Raw genomic sequence first — 24,465 nt, forward strand, 5'->3', positions numbered from 1 at the left:
TGTACATTCTCTGGGGCAGGGTCGTCAAATCAATGACAGAAGGGCCCTAAACTACAATTGCCAGAACAACTCTATTCATCTTAATAAAACAAATAAAATGTAATAAAAGTCTTTTCAGAATCAGTCTTGATATTGCAAGAAAATGCAAAATACAAAACAGTCAGTCATTTTCTACCGCTTATTCCATAGTGGGCCGCGGGGGAGCTGGTGCCTATCTCCAGCAGTCTATGGGCGAGAGGCAGGGTACACCCTGGACAGGTCACCAGTCCATCGCAGGGCAACACACAAACAACCATGCACACACTCATTCATACACCTAAGGGCAATTTAGAGAGACAATTACCTAACAGGCATGTCTTTGGACTGTGGGAGGAAGCCGGAGTACCCGGTGAGACCCACGCTGCACGGGGAGAACATGCAAACAAAACATAATAAGAAAATGTAAACAAAGTCATTTTCATTTGTCTTCTTTTCCATGCTGTTTTGTCTCAGGGGCTGGTTAACATTGTTTCTTGCAACAAGTTTGTAAAATGTTTTGTGTATGGTTCTGAACAGTTTAAATACCATTGAACACTCTGAAGGTGTGCATCAGTAAAATGGCTTCTGTGTGCATATCTTCTTTATCTTTATCACCAGAAAACTCGCTTGTCAAGTAGCACCCCTCACCCAGAGTATGAAACATGCTTGACATGGAGTTGAGATGAGCATTGTCTCAGGGAAGAACTCTGTTTCACACACAAACACAGCATGTGCACCCTATCTTGAGCTACCAGAAGCTATGCCTTCAGATATGTAGTGGGATTGTTATAAGAACCACACAACCTACTGATGGCTTTTAATAACAGTTATATGTGATTGTCTGGTGGGCTGGATATAGTGCATCATCGCAGGTCAGATGTGGCCTGAGGGCCTTTAGTTAGAGATGTCACAGAAACCATGGTGGATATTAGTGTACAAACCATGCCAACTGCTATGATAAGACTAAAGACATTTCGTATCATTTTTTATAGGAACTACATGTGGTGATGCTAATTTCATACTCGCACATGTACGTACTTCTACTTTAACCTTATTTTATTTCCTCTGAAATTACATATTTATAGATTATGTTGGTATGATTTGACGCCTGGAAAACAAACTCAAATTCCTTTTTGTGCACACAAACTTGGCCAATAAAACTGATTCTGATTCTAATATGAGAAATTGGAAATGACTAAATCAGTTAAAATTGGAATTTCCCACAAATCTCTGATTTGTGCAAATACATTACAAAATAATATAGGGCAGTGTAAAATTAACTGAATTCAGCATAACCCCGCCCCAGACAAATTTTAAAACATGCCACCAAGTTGGCAGTGCCACTGTGAAGCCCAGCAGCCTAGAGCCTTAACAGGTTCGAGCCTCTGGCTTAAGACGCTGACTCAGCGATGCCCGAAGCCAGCGCAGCCGAGGGCAGTGAGGCATATGGGTCCAGCTTTCTGAGTGGAAAAGTTAGGTAGGAGCATTATTGCTAATATGGGCTATGTTTAAAGCAAACCTTCTGAAAGTTTACATTAACATATAGATTTATATTATCTCAAGCAAAGCATATGATCAAAGGTATAAAGCATAAAACTCTATGATAAATGCTTGCAATTCCAAATCTGACTCACAACAGGGGCATGTGTCTGAGTGAGACGGTTTCATACCCGGATACGGGACCTGTGACATGTACCAAGCGAACCAATACGAAAATTCAACTGCGGCAACAACAGTTTAACCCAAAGAGGGGCAGCAGTAAGACAGTTTTAGGACAAATATTGCAGAATTAAACAAGCTTACATGAAAATACAAACAATAACACAGTAACATAAAGATAGCACCCTTATGGACAAATCTATACAGTTCAAAAGGTTCAATTGGGGTTTAGTTCCAATTTATAGCTACATAAAATTTACTTAACTCTGTAATTTTTGTGCCTGGAATTGTTTTAGGATGATCAAAATTTACTTTGGTTTTGACTCTGTTTGACTCTGTTAGACTGGAATAACTAATTTGTTTATATCCAAGATAAATGATCCCATGAGAGTGATCTAAAGAAGGAAAGCTATTAACTGCTCTCTAATTCTCAATGAATGTGTACGTTTTATTGTTCATCTTGCAGTTAAAGTATTTCATTTCTGTTGCTGGATGTATAAAGTCATAAGGTTATCCAATAAGATGTCTGTATGGCATTTTCTGTATGGATTCAGCATGTTGCTGCCTCCCTCAGTAGGAGACTATTAGTCCACCATCTATTATAGATGAGCTGAGTGGAGTTGATTCCACGCTCAATCTGCCTGCTGCATTCATTCAAGAGTAAACCCAGCCATTCACAGCTTATCTGTGTATTTAGCGTACTTCCTAATTAGCTATGCTCTCTTAATCTTTTATTACTTCAAACCCTTTCTTATTGTTACATATCAATCCACATGACTTTGTGCTTTAGTCATTTCTTCCCTCTTTGGTTTGTTAAATTTATATCTCTTTACTCTCTGCTACCTTTATTCATGGTCCTTTTAGTAAAAGCTGTTAACAGAGTTGAAAGCAGAAAATGGAAGTACAAGTCACAAAACTAAAATACAGCCTTGAGAAATTGACCCACAATCCCCTGCTGTCTTTTGTTATTCCTTTCTAAAAGACCGACCCACCCTTCCTCCCTTCAACACTCTCTCTCTCTCTCTCCCTCTCGTTCTCTCTTCCCTCCCCTGCCTTTGCTTCTTTGACTCACTTGCTCAGACATGCAGCCACCAAAGGATGTGGGATCTGCCGTATGTTAGACCGGGTTCAAATTTAGCTTTGTGACTGCTCTCACTCAAGCTGTTGCTGATTGATACATCAACCAACAACATGTTCCGACGCACTAAAAGGTACCGTAAGAGGATGGAGACCTAATAGTATGTGTGTTGGGGGTGTAAGGTCAGGCAGTATTGTTTATGATTCACTTTGTGTAAGTCCTGTGTTTGCAATGTATGTATTAAAGAGGAAGGAGAACATCTGCTTTGTGAGGTAAAAGCAAAGTGGGTAGATGCCTGCTTAAGGGTTTATGAGTTGTTGTCTTACTGAAGGTCTAAAAGTGCTGAAGCAGGTAGATTAAACCACATATAGTTTCTGTTTTATTTTACATCTTTGAAGGTTGAGCAGGGTGCTTTACTAGAAGGCTGTTTATTTAGTATGCATCCAAGCCAGTTTAATGATGAGAAAATTAAACCGACATCACATGACATCACTTTTAAACCCAACCCCTGATTGATAACCCTGATTGTTTTCACTGATTGCCTAGAAATCATTGAATGACTTTTTATGTTGTCACCATTAAGCTAATGTGTTTGTCGTTAGTCTAAACTGGGGGTTAACCCTAACCCTACCCGTAGCTTAGGTGTGCGGGTTGTTCTACCTGGTTCCTTGGTTAAAAACACCTAATTTAAAATAGTGGCCATTAAAAGCACAATTGCTAAGGAGAACATTTAACCGGATGATCAGTGTTAAAGCTGACAGCATTTTAATTTGGTTGTAGTCAAAGTACCTTAACTATATGTAACTTTTATTCAGCTAACTCCTATTACAGATTAGCTCACAAATGTAGAGTACATTCAGCCATATTGCAGTTTTTATGCTTGTCTGATTCTAAAGTTGTCTAAATACCAAAAGAGCATTCAAAATGTTTTCATTTCAGTTTTTTTCACAAATAGAATGAACTACATTTAAAAAACAAATCCTGGTTCATGATAGATTTATCTAGTTTCGGTTTGACCAGAAGAGCTTTTTAACCACCTCGGTGACTTCAGCCTGGGTGATGAAAGAGTCCAACCCCGAGTCCCCAGCTTCTGTTTCCACCAGGGAATGCGTGATGGCAGGATTGAGGAGATCCTCAAAGTACTCCTTCCACCGCCCGGTAATGTCCTCAGTCGAGGTCAGCAGCTCCCCACCCCCACTGTAAACAGTGTTGGCGAAGCACTGCTTCCCCCTCCTGAGGCGCCAGACAGTTTGCCAGAATCGCTTCGGGGCCAACCGGTAGTCCTTCTCCATGGCCTCACCGAACTCCTCCCAGGTCCGAGTTTTTGCCTCTGCCATCGCCACGGCACGCTTGGTCCCACGGTACCCGTCAGCCGCCTCAGGAGTCCCACAAGCCAACCACAGCCGATAGGACTCCTTCTTCAGCTTGACAGCGTCCCTTACTGTCGGTGTCCAACACCGGGTTCGGGGATTGCCGGCGCGACAGGCACCGCAGACCTAGGCCACAGCTACGGGCGGCAGAATTGACAATAGATGCGGAGAACATGGTCCACTCGGACTCTATGTCTCCAACATCCCTCGGAATCTGGTCAAAGCTCTCCCGGAGGTGAGAGTTGAATACATCCCTGGCCAAGGGGTCCGCCAGACGTTCCCAGCAGACCCTCACTATGCGCTTGGGCCTGCCAAATCTGTCCGGCTTTCTCACCCCCAGCGGATCCAACTCACCACCAGGTGGTGATCAGTGGACAGCTCAGCCCCTCTCTTCACCCGAGTGTCCAAAACATGCGGCCAAGGGTCTGATGATATGACAACAAAGTCGATCATTGACCTCCTGCCTAGGGTGTCCTGGTGCCAAGTGCACTGATGGACACCCTTATGTTTGAACATGGTGTTCATTATGGACAATCCGTGACTCGCACAGAAGTCCAATAACAAAACACTGCTCGGATTCAGATCGGGGAGACCATTCCTCCCGATCACGCCACTCCAGGTGTCACTGTCGTTTCCCACGTGGGCGTTGAAGTCCCCCAGCAGAATAATGGAGTCCCCGGGAGTGGCACTATCCAGCACCCCCGACAGGGACGCCAAGAAGGCCGGGTACTCCGCACTACCACTCGGCCCATAGGCCGAAATGATAGTCAGAGACCTCTCCCCAACCCGAAGGCGCAGGGATACGACCCTCTCATCCACTGGGGTAAATCCCAACACTAGACGGCTGAGCTGGGGGGCAACAAGCAAACCCATCCTAGCCCGCTGCCTCTCCCCGTGGGCCACTCCAGAGTAGAAGAGAGTCCAGCCCCTCTCGAGGAGATGGGTTCCAGAGCCCACGCTGTGCGTGGAGGCGAGCCCAACTATTTCTAGTCGATATCTCTCGACCTCCCGCACAAGCTCATTCTCCTTCCCCCCCAGTGAGGTGACATTCCATGTCCCTAGAGCCAGCCTAAGCATCCGGGGATCGGGCCGCCGAGGTCTCCACCTTCGTCCGCCGACCAATCCTCTTTGCACCGGTCCCTCACGGTTCCCCCTGCAGGTGGTGGGCCCACTGGGGGATGGTCTCGCGTCCCTCGTTCGGGCTTGGCCCGGCCGGGTCCCGCGCCAGCGTATTGGACAGGAGAGTCTGGCCGATAGTCGAAACCCTGCTTCAGGAGGAGCAGTGTGGTTTTCATCCCGGCCGTTGAACACTGGACCAGCTCTATACCCTCTACAGGGTACTCGAGGGTTCATGGGAGTTTGCCCAACCGGTCCACATGTGTTTTGTGGACCTGGAGAAAGCATTCGACTGTGTCCCTCGTGATGCCCTGTGGGGGGTGCTCCAGGAGTATGGAATCGGGGGCCCTTTACTAGGGGCCATCCGGTCTCTGTACAAGCGGAGCAGGAGTTTGGTTCGCATTGCCAGCACTAAGTCGGACCTGTTCCCGGTGCACGTTGGACTCCGGCAGGGCTGCCCTTTGTCACCGGTCCTGTTCATAACTTTTATGGACAGGATTTCTAGGCGCAGCCAAGGGCCGGAGGGCGTCTGGTTTGGGGACCAGAGGATTTTGTCTCTTCTTTTTGCAGATGACGTGGTCCTGCTGGCCCCCTCTAGCCAAGACCTACAGCACGCACTGGGGCGGTTCACAGCTGAGTGTGAAGGAGCAGGGATGAAAATCAGCTCCTCCAAGTCCGAGGCCATGGTTCTCGACCGGAAAAGGGTGGCTTGTCCTCTTCAGGTTGGAGGGGAGTTCCTACCTCAAGTGGAGGAGTTTAAGTATCTCGGGGTCTTGTTCACGAGTGAGGGAAGAATGGAGCGGGACATCGGCAGACGGATCGGTGCAGCTGCCACAGTAATGGGGGCGCTGTGCCGGTCTGTTGTGGTGAAGAGAGAGCTGAGCCGAAAAGCGAAGCGCTCGATTTACCGGTCGGTGTACGATCCTACCCTCACCTATGGCCATGAACTTTGGGTCATGACTGAAAGAACGAGATCCCGGATACAAGCGGCTGAAATGAGTTTCCTCCATAGGGTGGCCGGGCACTCCCTTAGAGATAGGGTGAGGAGCTCGGCCATCCGGGAGGGGCTCGGAGTAGAGCCGCTGCTCCTCCACATCGAGAGGAGCCAGTTGAGGTGGCTCGGGCATCTATACCAGATGCCTCCTGGACGCCTTCCTCGGGAGGTGTTCCAGGCACGTCCCACCGGGAGGAGGCCCAGGGGATGGCCCAGGACACGCTGGAGGGACTATGTCTCTCGGCTGGCGTGGGAACGCCTTGGGCTCCACCGAGAGGAGCTGGAGGAGGTGTCTGGGGAGAGGGACGTCTGGGTGTCTCTGCTGAATCTGCTGCCCCCGCGACCCGGTCCCGGATAAAGTGGAAGACGAGGAGTACGAGTACGGGTTTGACCAGAGGTGAACACATATAGTCCAGACTCAACCAGTGTCATAGCCCTTTAGCTTCAAAGTGTTCACTAACTTTAACATCTCTAGCTATCGGATAGCTAGTATTCTCACTGTGTGTAATGATCATCCGCAGCTGTTACCTTTTCTTTTTTCTACTAATTGCAGAAAAAGCTGCCAGATGAATTAGCGATTTAGAAGTGATGGAGTGAAGTGAAGCTGTGCTGGCCCCCCCAGCGTGAGCGCTCAGCTGGGTCATTCTCTTAATGCAACAGGACAACCCGACATGCCGAGAACAGCTAGATGGGGCTTTGTGACACAGGCTTCATTTTGATGATGAATATTGTGGAGTTTTAATATCACGAGGTCTCGTGCCATGAGAACTCCTTACACTTATTGTACCCATCTAAATTGAATAGTCTTTCTGTGTCTTGTATTTTGTTGTTGTGCTGTTAGTTTTAATTTTAACTTTACGTAGCATACTAGGATGTTACTGCTCTTGTAAGGCCCAACACAGCATGCCTAATTTTAAAACCGCAAAACTACATTTTAAAAACTGTTCTAGATTTTTTTTAAATAGTTTTGTTATTCTCTTTAGGAATTTGCTAAAGATGGGTTTATAGATGTGTTACCAAAGTAATGCTTAAGGGAAGTGCAGTCTGTGTCAACAATGTTTTTCAATAAACCTGGAAGTTTTGTTCAGGAAAGACACTTGACATGAATGTGTTACCTTGTCAGCTAATGTTATTGCTTGTATTGTCAACATTGTGTGTTATCGCTTTTTCCTTTTATTATTTTAGTTTTAGCTATTTTTTTCTTATTCATCTGTACAGTACTTTGGTTGCCTTTAGGCTTGTAAAGCGCTTAATGAATGAATGAATGAAGGAATGAATGCTAACTTTATTGTTTATATCGTAGCTAGCCTAACTAGAAACTAGATAAACTACAGTTTCTGTAGGTTGGTGGCAGGCTATCAGTAAGACTACATAGATCTGTAAATGTACACAGGGATTTAGGTGACATATGAATATATAAAACTTAAGGATAGCTCAGTTTTTTGTGTTGACTAAAATGATATGTCATTTTGAATGTTTTGCACTGGCTCTGATCTATACAGGTCCTTCTCAAAATATTAGCATATTGTGATAAAGTTAATTATTTTCCATAATGTAATGATGAAAATTTAACATTCATATATTTTAGATTCATTGCACACTAACTGAAATATTTCAGGTCTTTTATTATCTTAATACGGATGATTGTGGCATACAGCTCATGAAAACCCAAAATTCCTATCTCACAAAATTAGCATATCATTAAAGGGTCTCTAAACGAGCTATGAACCTAATCATCTGAATCAACGAGTTAACTCTAAACACCTGCAAAAGATTCCTGAGGCCTTTAAAACTCCCAGCCTGGTTCATCACTCAAAACCCCAATCATGGGTAAGACTGCCGACCTGACTGCTGTCCAGAAGGCCACTATTGACACCCTCAAGCAAGAGGGTAAGACACAGAAAGACATTTCTGAACAAATAGGCTGTTCCCAGAGTGCTGTATCAAGGCACCTCAGTGGGAAGTCTGTGGGAAGAAAAAAGTGTGGCAGAAAACGCTGCACAACGAGAAGAGGTGACTGGACCCTGAGGAAGATTGTGGAGAAGGGCCGATTCCAGACCTTGGGGGACCTGCGGAATCAGTGGACTGAGTCTGGAGTAGAAACATCCAGAGCCACCGTGCACAGACGTGTGCAGGAAATGGGCTACAGGTGCCACATTCCCCAGGTCAAGCCACTTTTGAACCAGAAACAGCAGCAGAAGCGCCTGACCTGGGCTACAGAGAAGCAGCACTGGACTGTTGCTCAGTGGTCCAAAGTACTTTTTTCGGATGAAAGCAAATTCTGCATGTCATTTGGAAATCAAGGTGCCAGAGTCTGGAGGAAGACTGGGGAGAAGGAAATGCCAAAATGCCAGAAGTCCAGTGTCAAGTACCCACAGTCAGTGATGGTCTGGGGTGCCGTGTCAGCTGCTGGTGTTGGTCCACTGTGTTTTATCAAGGGCAGGGTCAATGCAGCTAGCTATCAGGAGATTTTGGAGCACTTCATGCTTCCATCTGCTGAAAAGCTTTATAGAGATGAAGATTTCATTTTTCAGCACGACCTGGCACCTGCTCACAGTGCCAAAACCACTGGTAAATGGTTTACTGACCATGGTATCACTGTGCTCAATTGGCCTGCCAACTCTCCTGACCTGAACCCCATAGAGAATCTGTGGGATATTGTGAAGAGAACGTTGAGAGACTCAAGACCCAACACTCTGGATGAGCTAAAGGCCGCTATCGAAGCATCCTGGGCCTCCATAAGACCTCAGCAGTGCCACAGGCTGATTGCCTCCATGCCACGCCGCATTGAAGCAGTCATTTCTGCCAAAGGATTCCCGACCAAGTATTGAGTGCATAACTGTACATGATTATTTGAAGGTTGACGTTTTTTGTATTAAAAACACTTTTCTTTTATTGGTCGGATGAAATATGCTAATTTTGTGAGATAGGAATTTTGGGTTTTCATGAGCTGTATGCCAAAATCATCCGTATTAAGACAATAAAAGACTTGAAATATTTCAGTTAGTGTGCAATGAATCTAAAATATATGAATGTTAAATTTTCATCATTACATTATGGAAAATAATTAACTTTATCACAATATGCTAATATTTTGAGAAGGATCTGTATAAGATGGATATTTGTTGAAACGTGGCTTTGGTGACTCATATAGAAATATTTCTGGCCAAGCTTCAGGTTGACCGATTAACCGTGAGTTAATGACAGAGCAAGTAAAAAGTGGATTTTTCTGAAGGCTGATTCATACTAAGAAGTACTGTATGATGTTCAATGACTTTGTACACTGGTTTATTTGGTAGAAAGTATTGATCTCAATTTAAACAATACTGTTAAACACATTAGTTATGTTTATCAAGCATATAACCTTTATATCTTCCTTTTTAAATCACTTTACTTTCAGGTATTTGAAACTAAATCTGACATTCAAGCTCCAGGGGTTTCCTTAGTGGCATTGCCACTACTGGATCTCTTGCTGAGCTTCTTAGTGACATCATTGTCCCCTTCTTCTTAGGCATTGCTTTAGCCCACCTGTGGTCTGACACATGATCAGAAACATGGAAATGATGCTGATGTCCAAGCTGCTTTAGTGCCTGGTACTGAAATGACACTGAAATCCAGCATGATTTGTTGTGAGATGTGGAAGATGTAGGGTGGGAACAGTGTGTAACTGGAAGTTCCTTTTCATTTATCAGTTTATGTTTATAGGGACCAATTGCTTTTGTAGCTTAAGCTAATTTGCAATGGTTGTCCTTAATTGGGCTTTCGGTTGAATTCAATAGTGAAATAAACAGTAAGGAGATTAACCATTTAAGATTTTTAAATTAGTTTGAAATTTGGGATGTTAATGAAAATTTCCAATCTCCTTATATTTAGTTTCTGAAGAACACAACATTGATGGGATTTAACAGGCTTCCTGTCCAAGATCCTAATCACCGGGTTATATTTTATCTTCAGTAGCTTGATTGTTGTACATGCTGCTTTTGGCCAAGAGGTTGGGCAGTAATTTAAATGAAAGAAAAAAAACATAACTGAATGTATTAAAATATTTGGAGCATGAAAAGGCACATCGCCTCTAATTAGTATGTAAGTTAGCTTTTACACCTCTATGGAACATCTTGACATGTTTGTCAAATTTTAAATAAGAATCCAAGATGGCATAGAGATATTTTACTTCTAAGACTTGTTTGATAATTTCTCAATTGCTGATGATTTAAGCTAACAGGGAAAAATAAAAAATAAATGGATGTTCTGTCTTCAGCATACATCTGAAAACCCACACCAGAACATGTTTATGTATAAGCTATAAAGTAACAAATATGTGGATCAAGAACTCAGCCTTGTGGTACACCTGTAAAAATAGTTTGAAACCATGATCTCTTGCCACTTATGTCAACCCACTGTTGCGATTTACAAGATGATTTATGATTTTAAGTTACTGCAGAAACAAATCTTGTTTTATGATTTCGGAATAAGAATAGCTTGAAGTGTAAAGATTTTAATAGTTCCTAAACCTGATGATGCAGAGTTGTAAGGAGTTTAAAGGGAAGAGTAGCGAAAGTGAAGAAAACTGATAGGGAAATGGGTGGGGATGTTGTAGTACCTGTCCCTGTTCTTCCATTAGGGTACAGTTCTCTAAGCTTGCATGAGCAGGCAAGGCAAATTTACTACCTTTGACTCTCTGTCATTCTTGTGTTTATTTGGATTTTGGATCCAGAGAATGACAGCATTGGACATGTTTTCCATTTTCTTTCACTGGAAGTTTCAAGAACTTGGTTAAAAACATTTTTATTTAACATTTCTGAACAATGGAGTGATACGGTAAAACTGTGGTATTATTTAAGGTTAACATACCGTGACAATTTCACACTGGCTCATACTTGGTGTTGAACATGGTGGGTTATAAGTCCAAGCAGACCTACCTCCCACTGGCCAGTCGATTACCATGGAGGATGAACACAACTGGTGGAAACACATTCCTGACCCACTGATTCTCAGGAAGGGTACTTTGGCTACTTGTGTTTGAAGAGATGTTTCACTTACTGCTCTCCTTCAGATGCTCCTGGCTCCATTGCATCAGAAGAATATTGATATCTCACTTTCCAGATTTTGTCAAAATGTATTGCTTGAATGCATTTAAATTAAAAACAATATTCTGTATGGCATATATAGCAGTGTCTCCTGTAAATCTGGACTGTTTTTAAAGTCTGCTGTTGTGAACTCCCAGAAAAGAGCATCCACTGATATTAGAAACCACTTTCACTTTCAAAATTCCAACACAACTTGTAGTTATTTCCTAACAGCTTTAGTGAATGTAACTATGGAGAGCAAATCGAGATGATTGTTAAAATAGTGAGATGCTAATAGAGGATAGTAAATGAGTAAGAAATCGATGCGATCACTAGGAAATAAAAATGTGTGTGTGTGTGTGTTTGTCCCTTGGGTGCTGTGGCTCAGGTGCATTTTGTATTTGGGGAAACAGCACAGATACATAATCACATGCAGGTTTGTTTGTGTGCATGCTACACATCCCTCACACACTTAACAGTTTAATGTTTGCATTCTCTACTCATAAACACTCATCTTTAACTTAACAAGCCAAGGAGTTAACTGTAAACCAAGTGAGGTCATTGAGACACCAGTGTGCCTCAATCAAGTTAAAGACTGTGTCCCTTGTAAGTGCTGTAGCTTTCCCCAAAAGAACCCTGGGATTTAATAGTGGCCAATACTGGAACTTCCATTACTTAATGTTTCCAGTAAAGATCTCTGCCTATTTTTCTCCAGTAACAGTCTCCTTGGTCCAGTTTGTCTCTTAGTTGTCTCCTTCTGTTACTGGAAGAAAATACTTTTATGAACAAAGACTTCCTGATAGATATTTCTACTGTCAGCTGGTAATTCTATAGAAAAAAATCAAACATCAAACAATCCATAAATGTTTTGCATCTAAAATATTTTATTTAATTTTTATATCAAAATAACTTCCTTTTATTTCACTGGACATTTCCAAATCACCCTTCTCGAGCTGTGGTTTACAAATAAAAAGTTGAAAGCTTGCAGTGCCTCTGTATTCAGCCCCCCTGGGTCAATATGTCTGGAAGCCTCTTAGCGTTTGTTCCTACCAGCTTTGCACCAACTCACCTGAATCAAAAGGCTGAGTTATCTCTTGGTATGTCAGGAAGTTTTGCAAAGGTTTGCTCATTAACTATTTATTTAACTATTTATAGAAGGAAAGCGTATGCGTCTGTCCATTCATCTTTAAATGTGCGATTTTAATAGTCCACTTTACATATTTTTGACAAAGCCATCTTTTTTACTTACTCATCTTTGTACCAACAAGTCATTGTACTGACATCAAGAGCGAGCTCCCAAGCTAGTAACTTAGCAGCTATTAACAGTAACATTAATATCGCCACTACACTGACGGCTGGAGGCGGAACATCAGTCGCCATAGCCCCATCCATTAGTGGGTCAATGGAAACACAACTGGTAACGTACCGAGTGGAGCGGAGCCGCGGCGCCTAAAACGAGCCAGTGAAAAAAGGGGCATTACCAACCCGCGTTCAAGGACCCCGACATAGCTTCTTCTTTGTTGTTTTCTGGCGGTTGGCATACAACAATGTGGTACATTACCGCCATCAGCTGGCTTGGAGTGTGGACCAGAATGTGGCTGACCCACATAGCTGCCCATCGCACCTGTTCAAAAGTCAGAGGCGGCAGCCAGCAGCAATAAAATGTCTATATCTACATAGTGAATGAGAAAATGCTTTGTGATCCGAACAAAACGCTCTCTGGGTCTGGATTTGGACTGGAATCCGGGGTTTGGGGACCCCTGCCTTAGACATTTCAGCTGTATGAGTCTGACTGCAATATTCAGCACCAACTCGATGGGGAGATGAGAAATGAGAAGGTGTTTGCCGAGGTAGCAGAGAGTATATAAAAATATTAAGGACTACAATGGCCGGAGTGGGTCAAACCGAAAGCCATGGCGGTGGTTTCATACCATGGACGCCATTTATGGCCATTGTAATGCAGGTTGTGGATGGGAGGGTGGTCTTGTCTGTGCAACCACACTGTTGGAGGACATGATGTGCAACTGCAAGTGTTTATTTTACTTTGCACAACAAAAGGGTTTCGTGTGCAGGGACAGAGATACATCAAAGACAAGCAGGACTATGAACCCTAGGGAACAGGTATGGGGGAACACTGGCCTACATGGCTCATGGCTAACTATAAACAGGATTTCTTGTGGCTTTCCTCCAACAATGTAATTCTTCATTCCATGGCCTCACCAAACTCTTCCCATGCCTGAGCCTTTGCCTCTACCACCCGGCTCGTGGCTAGCTTGGCCTCACTGTACCCATCAGCTTGACAGCATCCCTTACTACCGGTGTCCACCACTGGGTTCGGGGATTGAGAAAAGAGCTTGAGAAAGTCATTACAGTGTAGATTTTCACACACTTGATTAGCAACTATTTGCTCAAGAATTTTATCTAAGAAATGAAGATTAAATATAGGTCTGTAATGTATTAAGTAATCTTGACCAAGAGAAAGTTTCTTAAGTAAAAGATTAATTACAGCAACCTTAAAAGCCTGTGGTACATATCCATTTACTAAGGATAGATTAATAATATCTTACTTTCTTAAATAATTTGGTTGGGATTGGGTCCAACATACAAGTGGGTTTAGATTAAGGTTTTTTTGGGTTTTTTTTAAAACTCAGAAAGCTCAACTGGGTCAAAACTGTCCAAACAGTAATCACTTTCTACAGTCACCTCTAATGCCGCCTCACATATTGAGAATGAAGTAACCATGTTCGAGAGGATGCTAATGATTACATTTTTTATAGAATCAATTTTATTTATTAAGAATCCCATGAAGTCATTACTGCTGAGAGCTGGGGGAATGGATGGCTCCACAGATCTATTCTGAGTTACTCTGTGTAATCTATGACTCTGCCAAAAGAAGCCTTATTTGTTTTTATTATTTCTATTCTTTTAAACTCTTCGCTTCATTTATTTCCTAAGAGCAAATCAAAAGCCTTTCCAAACTTGTCTCCTAACAGAACAATTTGCTGACATTTTCCTCTTCCCGATGTTGATGGTTTCTTTGCCATTTTACATTATGTCACCATTAGATCATTTCTTGTGTATTTGTCCTCCTCTTCCTCCCCTCCTCCCGTGGTTCCTGGTTGGCATTCACGTGGTCTCCCTCTTGCACTCTGCGTAGCAACAAGCCATCAACTGAACGCAGCTCTTTTTCTCCACAACATCCCCTCTGGGCTTTAATAGGCTTGCAAAATATCTTTTTTTATTTTCTCTTCTCCTGAACTAAATTGACAAGGTTTATTTTCTGAATATTTGCTACATTTTTTATTTTCAAAGCTCTTCCCTCAATACACACTTTACAGCTAAAACAGTCTCAACTCTTTGGGGAAGGCCCTCTACAAGGTTTAGGAGCGTGTTCATGGGATTTTTTGACCATTCCTCCAGATGCACATTTGTGATGTCATACAGTGATGTTGGATGAGAAGGCCTGGCTCTCAGTCTCTGCTCTAATTTATCCCAAAGGTGTTCTATCATCCACACCAAACTCTCATCTATGTCTTTATGGACTTTGTTATGTACACTGGTGCACAGTCATGTTGGAAGAGAAAGGGGCCATCTCCAAACTGTTCCTACAAAGTTGAAAGTATTGAATTGCCCAAAACCTCTTCGTATGCTGAAGCATTCAGCATACCTAGAGTATGTTTGGAAAAATAAATTTGGGCTGTGTTTACTTGTTTTGGTTGAATGAGCAACACTTTTAACATTTCTACTACTATATTATTATTTTTTAAATTTTCATTCCATTGACACTACACTACTCTTGTCCCCAGAGGCACTTTTGGTTTATTTGGCTTTAATCTCCTATTTGTTCCAGTCAACCCTCTCTCTGTCTCTACATCTTCTTTGCTTTATCATCCAAACATCAGCCTGAACTCTAGGCTATAAATCAGTGCAACCCACATTCATAAGAACATCGGAGTGCTTTTTTTGCCCCTCTCCTCCGTGCCGTCTTTTTATCTTAACTGACCATCCAGTAGAAAATAGGCCTTGGGCATCACGCTTAAAATTTGGACTTTGCATCAGCAGAACTGTCTGCTTGTTTACCTCTGTGTACTGAGAGCATTTTATTTTTGCACTCAAGGATAACACTGTGGGTTTTTGTGAGTGCAGCAGGTTTCTGTTGATTTCCTGAAGCCCTGGGAATCCATTAAACAAGAGCAGCCCTGCTGCTAAGATTTTGCATTAATCGCGTATTTATTATTTTTTTTTCTTCACTTAAGAAGAAACTTGGAAAGATGCATAAAGCTTAGTTAAGCACACTTACAATAACTACCAATGTTCATACCTAGAGATGCGATTTTCCTTTATATTTAAACATTAAATATATGTTCCTCTAATGATCCATTGAGAGGAAAAATCTACTTTCTCCCAAAACTTCCTGCATACCCTCCTGTGATCTCCACCACTGTGAGCTCACGTCTCTACAATGCCAGTGTCGATAGAGATCTGGAGATCTTTGCAGAGGTGGCGTGTCCGGTTCGCATTTGACCCCATGTGTCAAAGGCATGAAAGAGACGCACCAGGAGAAAACCAGCAATGTCTCTATCTCAAAGGACAGATGAGATGATGCTGGTTTGCATCAACCCTCCCTTTTCCCCAGATGTATTTATGTGGATTTTTCATGCCCTCATGCTCTCTGGATTGCAAAGCACATTACAAGGCTCATGTTGAAAAAGCATTCAGAGTAAATGACAAGTATGTAGAAGAGGGTTAGATCACATAAGGGGACCTCTGGAGTACAAAAGGTTGCTGAGTTTCTATCGAAATGGGTGTGAGTTAGATTAGGATAGATATGATGTGATTGGCTAAATATATTTAAATAGGGTAATTGAAAAGAAGATCCATATGCATTTGTCCCCAGTTTTCTCTTTCTTGTTTTCTCTCAATCTCTGCTCCACCCTCTTCTCATGTGTAATTTCAGCTCCGGGGAGACAGGCCCGGAATGGACAACTGAGGAAATGAAATTCTCTTTATCACTGTTGTCGTGCTTTGAGAATAAGCTGTGCATTTGTCAGGGTCTCCTGCACATACCCAGCTGTATTGATGCACACTGACAAAGACAAAGTCTATCCCAACAAAACTCTAGTGGTGTAACTTCATACATGTTTTCCTTCCCCTGTTATACTTTTCTTTGCAGTTGCCGCACGACCAACAGGAAGAGTCTGATCCTGACGACCACTTCTCCCACATTGCCTCGCCCTCACTCCCCCCTTCCCCTCCCAGGACACCTCGGTATGCACAGACTTAAAAGCTTAAGACTCTAAAGTCACTCAAAAAGGGTGTGAATTAGATTAGGACATGTGCACTTATATTTTATATGTTTATTAACTACCTTTATTTGGCATCAAGCAACAGTCAGTCACAGGACAGCCTAAACTACTGCCTGTCTTGTTTCTTAAAATAATAGTCTCCACATGCTAAGCTCATGGCTCACATTTTTACATCCAGGCCTCACAATAGTTTACAGTATATTCCAATAGTACATTCTCAAAATATAAACATGTTTCAACCTTTAGCTGGTTCCATTAGTAAATACAGGAGTATTTTTGATGAGTTTGGGATAGACTGGTTTGGAGGAATGATGGAGACAAGGCCCAATCTCACTTAGAGTAAATGTTATAGCTGTCCATTCAACACCCAGCAACTCACTAAAACATATTGTCCAGATTACTTAAAAATCAATAGTATAATCTTAAACTCCATCAGTTTACCACTTCTTTGTTCCATAAAACCTTCCATAATAACTATGACACATTGCGATATTGATTCACAGATAAAGCATCTCTGTTGCTTTGTCATCTGAGACTTATCTTCTCTTATGCATATCTGTTTCTTCTCATTGTCCCCTCAGGAAGCAGCCCACTGGACAGCCCCAGAAACTTCTCCCCAGGCAACCCTGCACACTTCTCATTCGCCTCCTCTAGAAGGTCTCTGCTTTATGTCTGTTTTGCACCTTTCAAGTGCATTTCAATAAATTGGAATATGATCGCAGTGGTATTTTATTTCATTGATTCAATCCAAACAGTAAAACTTTGAATACCATAAGAATAATAAACAATAATATTTAATTCAGAAATTGTATCTCCATGTACTCCATGTAGTATTCAGTTGATACTTGCTTGGTTAATACTTGGTTGAGATTATTTTGCATTAACTAACGCACGGATGCGGTGTGACATGGAGGCAATCAGGAAGCATTAAGTCCTCCCAAAATTCCTGTGCTGTCTTTGAACTTATTAAAGCACAGTGGACCATAGAGGTGTCTGATACTGACAAAACATTCTATCATATTTTTTTGCCATTTTTCTGAAAATGATGATTTTACATAGTCTTTTTGTGACCCCCAAATGCAAATGAAACTTTTTGAAAAGTGTTTTAGATATTGCCTGAAAACTTCAACAAATTATCTAAAATAAATGTCCTACCTTTGTAGTGGTTAGAATACCCGGTAGTTTAACATTCATTTAATGCAGTAAAAACAATTGTTACTGCTACCATTAAAAACAGTGAAAGTGAATGTTGTCATAAATCATATATAGGCCTACTCTAAACATTATAACTCAGTTCTGAAATTAAGATTAAAATCAAAATTTTGATGGAATGCAATCTACACTTAAAGTGCCTGTGACATCGAATTTTCATGATAAATCCAATTAAATTTATGGAAGGAAAACATTGCTAAAATATTTTATAAAGTAAATTCATGCCATTGAAATGAACAGTTCTTGAGATATATGGTCATAAATTTCAGTAAAAAGGCTTTTCCGAACTACTCCTTTGCGATTTTGTTGCGCTCTTTTATGACGTCAAAGGGGAACCCCTGCACATAAACTGACTGCTGCAACAGTGGCCAGCAACACAGACAGTAGCAAATAATCTGATGTTTCTTTAGATATATTTCAGTTACTATTAGAGAGAGTCAGCCTTCATCAGATGGAAGACCACATTTGCCACGACGTGCGGACAGCCATCCAATTCTCTATTTTTGCTGGATGGCGGAGTACGGCTTCGGAGTCAATATGTATGAATCATACCGCACCACCAGGAAACAAAACGAGCACAACGTCCGGATTTTCTAAATAATTCACTAACGACGGAGTAGATCTGACCCCTCCTTGAACCACCACCTTAACGTGGTGGAGGGGTTTGAGTGCTCAAATGATCGTAGAGGCTATGTTGTCTGGGGCCTAAATGCCCCTGGTAGGGTCTCCCATGGCAAACAGGCTCTAGGTGATGGGTCAGACAAAGAGTGGTTCGAGAATCCCTCATGAAGAACACAAAATATCGAGGCACGTGACGTCGCCTGGTACGGCGGAGCCGGGGTCCCACCCTGGAACCAGGTCTGGGGTCGGGACTCGTCGGAGAGCGCCTGGTGGCTGGGTTGCTCCTCGCGGGACCCGGCCGGGCCAAGCCCGAACGAGAGACGCGAGGCCATCCCCCAGTGGGCCCACCACCTGCAGGGGGAACCATGAGGGACCGGTGCAAAGAGGATTGGGTGGCGGACGAAGGTGGAGACCTCAGCGGCCCGATCCCCGGGTGCTTAGGCTGGCTCTAGGGACGTGGAATGTCACCTCGCTGGGGAAGGAGCCTGAGCTTGTGCGGGAGGTCGAGAGATATCGACTAGAAATAGTCGGGCTCGCCTCCACGCACAGCGTGGGCTCTGGAACCCATCTCCTTGAGAGGGGTTGGACTCTGTTCTACTCTGGAGTGGCCCAAGGGGAGAGGCGGCGGGCTGGTGTGGGTTTGCTTGTTGCCCCCCAGCTCAGCCGTCTCGTGTTGGGGTTTACCCCAGTGGATGTGAGGGTCGTATTGCTGCGCCTTCGGGTTGGGGAGAGGTCTCTGACTATCATTTCAGCCTACGGTCCGAGTGGCAGTGCAGAGTACCCGGCCTTCCCGGGGACTCCATTATTCTGCTGGGGGACTTCAACGCCCACGTGGGGAACGACAGTCTTCCTCCGTAGGGTGGCCGGGCACTCCCTTAGAGATAGGGTGAGGAGCTCGGCCATCCGGGAGGGGCTCGGAGTAGAGCCGCTGCTCCTCCACATCGAGAGGAGCCAGTTGAGGTGGCTCGGGCATCTATACCGGATGCCTCCTGGACGCCTTCCTCGGGAGGTGTTCCAGGCACGTCCCACCGGGAGGAGGCCCAGGGGACGGCCCAGGACACGCTGGAGGGACTATGTCTCTCAGGTGGCCTGGGAACGCCTTGGGCTCCCCCTGGAGGAACTGGAGGAGGTGTCTGGAGAGAGGGACGTCTGGGCGTCTCTGTTGAGTCTGCTGCCCCCGCGACCCGGTCCCGGATAAGCGGAAGACGACGAACGAACGAACGAACGGAGTAGATCTTGCCATAATAATTAATACATGCACATACAGGGGTTGGACAATTAATCTGAAACACCTGTCATTTTAGTGTGGGAGGTTTCATGGCTAAATTGGACCAGCCTTGTAGCCAGTCTTCGTTGATTGCACATTGCACCAATAAGAAGAGAGTGTGAAGGTTCAATTAGCAGGGTAAGAGCACAGTTTTGCTCAAAATATTGAAATGCACACATTATAGGTGACATACCAGAGTTCAAAAGAGGACAAATTGTTGGTGCACGTCTTGCTGGCGCATCTGTGACCAAGACAGCAAGTCTTTGTGATGTATCACTATGTCACTGCCAAGGACTACCGAACCATTCTTGAGGACCATGTGCATCCAATGGTTCAAACATTGTATCCTGAAGGCGGTGCCGTGTATCAGGATGACAATGCACCAATACACACAGCAAGGTGTGTATGTGAAGAAGCCCAGTTAGACTGTGATTTATTGCTATCTCCTCTCTGTCAGACATGGTGCTGCCAGTGGAGACTGTGGCAGCTCAGCATCCCTGCAAAGCCTTCATCCTCATTTATCAAATTTGTCAGCCTGCCTGTCACTATTCGACTGAGCCATAGATAAGCACGCTAAATGAGTCGCCTGTCCTCTTCTTACAAAGTAAGAGTACACAGACAAACTACATTTGGAATAAGTCATTTGTTTGCTCTGTTATTTAGTATTGCAGTTTGCGGTATGGGGTTGTTAAGGGTTTGAGTTAGCTTTCACATTTTAGGTTTGGAATAATTTACTTCATTAAAGGCTTTGCAGAAGTATTGCTATAGTGTTTCCACAATGTCTCATGTCATAACCTCAAACCTAAATGTGTTTTATTTGAATTTTATGTAATAAAGCATAATTATGAAGTTGTAGAAAAATTATGTTTTCAAAATGAAAAAAAAAAATCAGTACACTCAATTGCCTTTAGATTTCAACCAATTAGTTAACAGAGCCCACCCTTTGTATAATTTTATCTGTGTATAAATTCAGCTGTTCTATGTAAGCCTTAGAGGTTGTTAGAGAATATTAGTGAACAAACAGCATCACAGGGAACGAGTAACACTGCAGATGGATCAGGGATGAAGATGTGGAGAAGTTGAATAAACAAAACCCCAAGATTTGGGGTATCTCACCTCATGGAGAGCTGTTCAATCCATCAAACCTACCAAGACACGGTCCTCCACCTACTCTACAGGACAGGCAATGAAAGCATTATTTAGAAAAGCAGTGAAGGGGTACATAGGAACTCTGGAGGAGCTGCAGAGATCCACAGCTGCCAATAGGATAACTATTACTTATGTGCTCCACAAATGTGGCTTTGAGAAGCTGAAAAAAAAAAGCTATTGTCATGAAAACCTCAAGGGGATATGGCAAACATGTGGTAGAGCAACCTCTGATCAGATGAGACCTTCATGGGTCTCTTTGGCTTGCATGAAATCTCAGTGTTACAGAAATGGAAAACTCAACACTGTTTATCATCCTGAACACACACTCCCCACAATGAAGCACGGTAGTGGCAGCATGCCATGGGGATCCTTTCCTAAGTCTAACTCAGACCTTAATTTCATTGACAATCTTTGGCAAGATCTGAAAATTGATGTTCCTCATCTAACCCAACTAAGCCTGACAAATAGGCAGAAATGTCAGTCTCTAGATGTCTAAAGCTTGTAGTGGCTTGACCCCAAAAGACTTGTAGCTGTAAGTGTAGCAAAAAGTGGATCAAAAGGACTGAATCCAAAATATTTTTAGACTTTTATTTCTGAAACATTTCAGTCCACAACAATACTCTACTTGGTGATTATCCAGCACTTAAAAGTGCCAGTAAAAAAGTTTGTAATTGTAATGTGACAATCTGTGAAAAGGTTTACGGGCTCTGAATACAGGCAAAGCTCTGTTTTTATGAGATCTGGTTTTAACAGCTGTGATTTTTGTGTTCCCTGTAGAGCGGATGGGAGGAGATGGTCTTTAGCATCTTTACCCTCCTCTGGATATGGCACTAACACTCCCAGCTCAACGGTAAGAACCTTTTCTCTTACCTAATTCATTACATTAGTACTTTTCCTGCAGTGGTTATTATAGTTGAGAACATTTGAATTTGAATCAGTTACTAATGTATGGGTTTGCTCCTGTAGTGGAATTTTCTTATCAAAGTGTGAGAGAAGTTGACTCACAACAAGAGAAAATCCAGACTTTGTCTTTATAAGTTTTATTCAAAGGCATTTCAGCGTTTGAAGACCCTGACACTGAGGTTAGTCAGTGAAGCAGAGCCCCGATCAACATTTACACACAGTATTTATACCAGAACATGACAGTGTTATCTCAACTTCAAAGAGTCTGTGATTTATGGCCCTAGACCCTCCTGCTCTTCCTGAGGCATCACCCTAAAGCATGGGCTTTAACCATTAAACTTTACAGATTCCTCCTCTAACACAGATGTTCTGAGGAGTGAGGTAACCTAAAGGTCACACACTTTGGGACACTTAATAAAAGAATTTCCATTACAACTCCTTTCTTCTGATTACAAGATAATCACAACTAAAGGAAAATTCTTCAAAACCATCACCCCTCTCAGCTAACAAATAATCCAAAGCCATTCTAGTTTGCAAACTCATGTTCTAAGAACTTGCTGCTCCTTGATCAGAACAGTGAAACCTTCCTCTCTAATAATGGGCTGATTGAAGTATAAGTTGTGACTGTAGGTAGTAAGTGAGCTAGATAACATACTCCAGACCAATTAGCAGGCAGATACAGATATGATCTATTTCCACACATCCAAACCATGTTCTTAGGACACGAGTACCCATCTCTACTAGGAAAAGTAACAAGAACCCTGGTTAATTTACCTGCCTGGCCATACAACTTACTTCCATTCGGTACGGCTGTCAGATTAAGAGTTAACACAAAGGGATCTGGGACCAAAGATCCTGAAATAGTATAAGCAGCAGTTCTGATAGGACATGACTCAAATTTATGTCTGTTGGTTAAAGCACATGAAACAGATATAATAGTTTTGCAACCTTCTGTCTTTCCAAGGAAATAAGGTGTGTTTTCTTCCTGTGTAATACAAATATCTGTACCTATATCTGGATATCCAATTGATTTCTATTACCCCAAATTCTATAAAGAATTCCTGTAGTAGCACATATTAAATTAGTCTCACTAGAAAATCTACTAACATTTCTGCTTTGCCTTACAATATAATCCCTCACCCAAGGAAAAACAACCTCCACCAGCTGGTTATGTTGCCTATCTGGAAAGAAAGTAGTATCAATAGAAACAGGTACTAAAAATGGTTGATCATTAATAACACGTGGAATCAAACAACAAACATCGCAACTGTCTTTTCTTATCTTCCTCACAGTTTGATGCATCAGTTGCCACCAGACATTATCAGCATGATCATGGTAGTCAGAAAAGTGATGAATCTCTCTTCGAATCAGCTGATGAGTATTATTGGCGTAATTACTCAGATTAGCCACAAATTATCTTTGCTGTACCTTTCCCCAAATGAACACAAGAGTAATAAAATACTTGCAATACCAATCATTAGCATCAGAACAGAACATCTTTCATATAGCTGCATCGTGACCTTGAAGTGGAATGTCCTTTCTTCTGGTACTGAAAGCAAAGTTTTTTTTCTCAAAGAAAACAAATCATAAACAAAACTCAAAAATCCTGCTGCCTCTCCTGAGTGGTTTCTGCGCTTCAAGCTGCCAGGTTACAGTCTAGTACAGGTGGGCGGTCGTAGGAAGCTCCTCTAGAAATATGTTTAGAAACAGGAACTCTAACCTGCTGGAAGTTAGGCTTCCATAGTCCAACTAAACAACAGTGGAAATGAACACATTTCAAATTTGTAATAACACCATAATGATAGATTTTGTTGAAGTACCTCTTTAAAGAGGCCTTCTGCGCGTTCGTTTATTCACCGTAACCTGGAGGAATTACACACATTATAATAAATCACACGGAGACAGCTGTATGTTATTCAAAATACCTGGACCAGGGGAAGCTCTCATGTGATCAGGACACACACCGAGACAACTTCAGAGCTTCTCACTGGGCACATTGCTTTTATTAAAACACACATGAAAATGGGCAGCGCCGTTTACAGTTTTTTCTCACATGTAGTCACGTATACTTTTTCCGGCTTACCATATTTAGACAGTCATTGTCTTGCACCTGCACTCGTATCTACTGATATAAGCAGGGAGTAACACTTATCACCAATTTTCACACACTTCTGCAGTTTTCAGTAATTTTCCACTTCACCTCTTCTGTGAGAAATACTTCTGCAGACCACACAATACACAATGTCTTTATACTAACACATGTTATACATTTTATTTCCCACACTGGTTATGAACATAATAATGATGCACACACATAATATATCTCCACAATTTCAAGCAATAAACATGAAAGTTAGATAAAAGCATCTGAGATTTCCTCCTCAGAGTCAGTTTCGCTGTCAAAGTGGGAGAAAAGAATTTGGCTGACCCTCGCTGTCCAGGCAAAGGAGGGCCTAGTAGCCACCAAATGTTAAGAAATTAAGAAGAATAAGCATCATGGCGCATGTTACACTGTCTCTCTGTTGCAGACGTCACCAGTCCATCATCCAGAGAAAGGTTATGTGCAATGTGTAGAGGTCTTCCCTGTATGTTTCCTAATGTGTCTCTCACCGTGGTGTGTGTGCAGTGAGGCAAATGACCTTATGATTTCTAACTTTCAGGCAATGCGATGGCCTTAAGTACATTCTGAAATAACGTTGCACCGCC

At 42.7% G+C, this 24,465-nt stretch overlaps 1 protein-coding gene across 1 annotated transcript in view; it reads left to right on the top strand.

Annotated features, from left to right (window-relative positions):
• LOC124862781 (microtubule-associated serine/threonine-protein kinase 1-like) overlaps positions 1-24,465 on the top strand; it is a 73,798-nt gene that overhangs the window by 14,486 nt on the left and 34,847 nt on the right. The window contains 5 exon segments of the mRNA XM_047356909.1: positions 16,475-16,569; positions 17,189-17,264; positions 21,634-21,742; positions 21,907-21,916; positions 24,252-24,280. Of these exon segments, the coding sequence (XP_047212865.1) occupies positions 16,475-16,569; positions 17,189-17,264; positions 21,634-21,742; positions 21,907-21,916; positions 24,252-24,280 (319 nt within the window).

The sequence above is a fragment of the Girardinichthys multiradiatus genome, chromosome X (assembly GCF_021462225.1).
Source record: "Girardinichthys multiradiatus isolate DD_20200921_A chromosome X, DD_fGirMul_XY1, whole genome shotgun sequence".
In the NCBI taxonomy this organism is placed as follows: Eukaryota; Metazoa; Chordata; class Actinopteri; order Cyprinodontiformes; family Goodeidae; genus Girardinichthys; species Girardinichthys multiradiatus.